Consider the following 2684-nt stretch of genomic DNA (forward strand, 5'->3'; position numbering starts at 1 on the left):
CACCCAGTGGCCATGTTTTCACACACACACACACGATAGAAACGCAGCGAGAACATGAATAACATAAATAACATATAACTGTAATAACTGTAATAACTGAAACAATGCGGTCTGAGAGCTTTGACTTCTTCTCACCCATAAAAGAGAACAGGAGCAGAAGAGACTTGAAGAAGAAGAAAAAGTCCATCGCGAGCGGCTCGAGTCGTTTACCAGCAGAGACGCGACGGAAATGAGGCTGATAGAGAGACACACCTAGACCAGGTGAACACACCCACAGAGAGAGAGAGAGAGAGAGAGAGAGAGAGAGAGAGAGAGAGAGAGAGAGAGAGAGAGAGAGAGAGAGAGAGAGAGAGACACCAAGACCAGGTGAACACACCCACAGAGAGAGAGAGAGAGAGAGAGAGAGAGAGAGAGAGAGAGAGAGAGAGAGAGAGAGACACCAAGACCAGGTGAACACACCCACAGAGAGAGAGAGAGAGAGAGAGAGAGAGAGAGAGAGACAGAGAGAGAGAGACACCAAGACCAGGTGAACACACCCACACACACACACACACAGAGAGAGAGAGAGAGAGAGAGAGAGACAGAGAGAGAGAGACACCAAGACCAGGTGAACACACCCACACACACACACACACAGAGAGAGAGAGAGAGAGAGAGAGACAGAGAGAGAGAGACACCAAGACCAGGTGAACACACCCACACACACACACACAGAGAGAGAGAGAGAGAGAGAGAGAGAGAGAGAGAGAGAGAGAGAGAGAGAGAGAGATTTGATTTTTACAAAATCTTTATTTTATATGAAAAAAAAAACGAATATACGAACAAACACACATTGTAAACACATTAACTAAATAGAACAACAAATAAATCTGAGAGGTGGTCCCTCTCCGTCCCGTCCTCGCAGCAGGGAAACCACCGCCGACACGCCTCCCAGTTCAGGACTGGCCACCTCCGTCGGTACGGCCCTCTGGACGTCGGCCCTCTGGACGTCGGCCCTCTGGACGTCGGCCCTCTGGACGTCGGCCCTCTGGACGTCAGTCCTCTGGACGTCGGCCCTCTGGACGTCGGTCCTCTGGACGTCGGCCCTCTGGACGTCGGTCCTCTGGACGTCGGCCCTCTGGACGTCGGTCCTCTGGACGTCGGCCCTCTGGACGTCGGTCCTCTGGACGTCGGCCCTCTGGACGTCGGTCCTCTGGACGTCGGCCCTCTGGACGTCGGTCCTCTGGACGTCGGCCCTTGCATTTTGACTCTGCCTCAAACTCCTTAATCGCTCTACCGACAGTAACAGCGATCTTCCTCAACCTCCAGCCCTCCCGATCAGTAAAACTCTTCACGGCCTTATTGGCCGTGTGGAGCCGGATGGACTTAACAAGTCCCGGCAAGTCCGAGAAGTGATCCTCTATAAAAATCCTCTGGTTTTTAGTCCTAGCTAGAAACCCTTTTAATTCATCGACACTATATACATCTGGGTGCTCCTCACCTTCCTCAGAGGAGGAGTCCTCCTCCATACTGGACTCAGACTCCTCGTCCCCCTTACCCGAAGCTCCCTTCTTGGCCCGTGAGCTTTCCTCATCCTCCCTGCTCTTCCTCTTCAGACAGTGAGCCTGACTCTTCTCCTCCTCCTCCTCCATGTCAACATCACCGTCTGACCACTCAACACCCTCCTCCTGCTCACATCTTTCCTCCCCTGCCCCCTCCTCTTCCACCTGCTGGGTCCCACCCAGCTCCTCCCGACCCCCCTCTTCCACCTGCTGGGTCCCACCCAGCTCCTCCCGACCCCCCTCTTCACCCTTCTAGGCCCCACCCAGCTCCTCCTGACCCCCCTCTTCACCCTGCTGGGCCCCACCCGTCTCCCCCTGTCCTCCCTGTGCCTCCTGCCGGTCCCCTCCGCCCCCCTCTGGACCCTCCTGGTTCTGTCCCTCAGGAGCCGCTCCACTAGAAGCGTCCCGCTCGGCTGCCCGCTTACTTGGGCACTCCCTGGCCTGATGCCCCTCTCGTCCACACCGGAAACATTTACCGTTTCCAGAGGTCGCAAACAGCACGTAGTCAAAACCCTCGACTCTGGTCTTGATCACGAGGTTGAGCTCCTCACTCCTGTTGTTCAGGACCATGAGGAGCTGCCTCCTGTGAGACACCACGTGTTTCTGCAGGGGAGACCTGCACCCTGAGGACACCACCCTCCCGTGCCTCGCCAGCTCTCCGAGCAACACCTCGTCCCTAATGAACGGGGGCACGTTGTCCACCGTGACTCTCACCGCCGGCGTTACCAGCGGCAGCACCGGCACCACCGTGCCCTTCACCACGATGCCTCTCGCCGCCACCGTGCTCACCTTCTCCACGCTGTCGAGGAAGATCATGACCGCGCTGTTCATGCGGGCGGCGGACTTCACGCTGCCGTGCCCCACCACCCGCCCCACCGCCAGACTGCAGTCCTCCACGGAGCACGCAAAGCCCGGTGCGACTCTCAGGCCATGTCCCCGAGTCAACCAGCTGAGGTCCATCGCGCATTAGCACGCTGCTAACGCGCGATGGACCATTTACTCACACACCACCGCTCTCAGCTCACAACCTCCGTCCTCACGCTCAGAGAGAGAGAGCGAGAGAGATAGAGAGAGAGAGAGACACCAAGACCAGGTGAACACACCCACACACACACACAGAGAGAGAGAGAGAGAGAGAGAGAG

The 2684-nt window shown here is 56.7% G+C and overlaps 1 protein-coding gene across 1 annotated transcript in view; it reads right to left on the reverse strand.

Annotated features, from left to right (window-relative positions):
- Positions 1-331, reverse strand: part of si:ch211-264f5.6 (carcinoembryonic antigen-related cell adhesion molecule 5) — a 17584-nt gene extending 17253 nt beyond the window's left edge. Inside the window, exon 1 of the mRNA XM_034545663.1 lies at positions 136-331. Coding sequence (XP_034401554.1) covers positions 136-187 — 52 coding nt within the window. The 5' untranslated portion in view covers positions 188-331. The remainder of the gene's footprint in view (positions 1-135) is intronic.
- Between the last annotated feature and the right edge of the window lie 2353 nt (positions 332-2684).

The sequence above is a fragment of the Cyclopterus lumpus genome, chromosome 11 (genome assembly GCF_009769545.1).
Source record: "Cyclopterus lumpus isolate fCycLum1 chromosome 11, fCycLum1.pri, whole genome shotgun sequence".
In the NCBI taxonomy this organism is placed as follows: domain Eukaryota; kingdom Metazoa; phylum Chordata; class Actinopteri; order Perciformes; family Cyclopteridae; genus Cyclopterus; species Cyclopterus lumpus.